General features: G+C 53.3%; 1 protein-coding gene across 1 annotated transcript in view; it reads left to right on the top strand.

Annotated features, from left to right (window-relative positions):
* Positions 1–1517, top strand: part of EMH_0032950 (uncharacterized protein) — a gene marked incomplete at both ends in the record, with an annotated part of 5765 nt that overhangs the window by 2034 nt on the left and 2214 nt on the right. The window contains 2 exons of the mRNA XM_013494693.1: positions 1161–1234; positions 1402–1517. Of these exons, the coding sequence (XP_013350147.1) occupies positions 1161–1234; positions 1402–1517 (190 nt within the window). The remainder of the gene's footprint in view (positions 1–1160; positions 1235–1401) is intronic.

Below are 1517 nucleotides of genomic sequence, written 5' to 3'. Positions count from 1 at the left end.
TTCTGCTCTCTCTGTCTCTCTGTCTCCGTCTCTGTATTTTTTTTATTGCTGCTTTGTTTTCTCTCTCTATTTTTTTCTGTTCTTATGGTTTCCTCTGCGCCTCCATCCGGTTGTTCGTTCTGCTGCAACCCGCTGCCGCTGCTGGTACTGCTGCTGCTGCTCGTGCTGCTACTATTGCTGCTGCTGTTGCTGCAGTTTGCACTTCTCCTTCTCTTGCCGTTGCTCTTGCTACCAACACTGCTGTATCAATTGCTGTTGCTGCTGCTGTTTAATTGCTGTTGCTGCTGCTGCCGTTGCTGTTGTTGCTGCTGCAGTTGCTGCTAAAGAGGCGTGTCTAGACTATCGCGTGGGGGGTGGTGTTTCCTTTGCTGCTTCGTCTTCTGCCTTTGGCTGTCAGTGGCCTCTCTCTGAAGTTTGCCTATGGGTACGGGGGGCCCCCCTCGTGCTGCAGTCTGAGGCAGAGGGTCTGCGTACTGCTGCGGGGGCCCCCAATAGTCGCCGCAATTTCAATACTGGATATAAATATTTGCTGCTGAGGGCATTCAGAGCCATGGGGATAATGAGGGTAAGAAAACACACGCAGCAGCAGCAGCAGCAGCAGGTGGCTGCTGCTGCTGATGATGCTGCTGCTGCTGATGATGATGATTTGTTTCCTAGAACACACCTACGTGCGGCTGAGGATTGCTGCAGCAGCAGCACGTGGGGCTTGCTGCTGCTTGGTACAGCAGCAGCACGTGAATGTTGCTGCTGCCGGCTGCAGCAAGAGCAAATTGGTGTTGCTGCTGCCTGCTGCAGCAGGAACACATGGACGGTGCTGCTGAACATACGTGCTAATGCTGCAGCAGGAGCCCTGCATGCAGTGTGTTGTTGCGTCGCTGCAGCAGCAGCAACCTGCAGCAGCAGCAACCTGCATGCATCTTCTTCCTTGTCTGTCTTTTCTGTCCACTCTTTCATGGCTTTGGCTGCATGCATTTGTTTCTTTTTATTTTCTCCGTGCTTGTTGCTGCTTGCTGCAGGCAGCCAGCTCTCTGCTGCTGCATCTGATGGTGCATCTTCTGCTGCATTTGTTTCTGTGGCTTGTGCTTCATCCGTTGCTGCATTTGCTTCTTTGTCTGCTGCTGCATCTGCTGCTACATCTGCTGCTACTGCTGTTGCTGCAGGTTGTCTTCATCGACGCTCAGGAGTGGCAGCACGCGAAGGAGACGCAGCAGCAGGTGTCTCTGCTGCGCAGCAAGTTTGCTGCTTGACACTCCGCCCCGCCTTAACCATCCTGTGTATGCATGCATGCTTGCATGCATGCACAGGATAATATACATGCATGTATGCATGCACGGGCTACATGTGTGGATGCGTGCATGCATGGAAGCATGCAGGTCAGGGAACGCCGTGTTGGCGCTGCAGCTGTTTAGCGTTCGGATTGCTGCTGTCTGCTGCAGCCTTTTCAGACTCAGCTGCAGCAGCAGCAGAATCTGAAGAAGCTGCAGCATCTCGCTGCTACAGCAGCAGAGATCATCTTT

Source organism: Eimeria mitis, genomic scaffold (assembly GCF_000499745.2).
Source record: "Eimeria mitis Houghton genomic scaffold, Emh_scaff1250, whole genome shotgun sequence".
Lineage (NCBI taxonomy): Eukaryota > Apicomplexa > Conoidasida > Eucoccidiorida > Eimeriidae > Eimeria > Eimeria mitis.
This window is presented reverse-complemented; position numbering and strand designations above follow the sequence as displayed.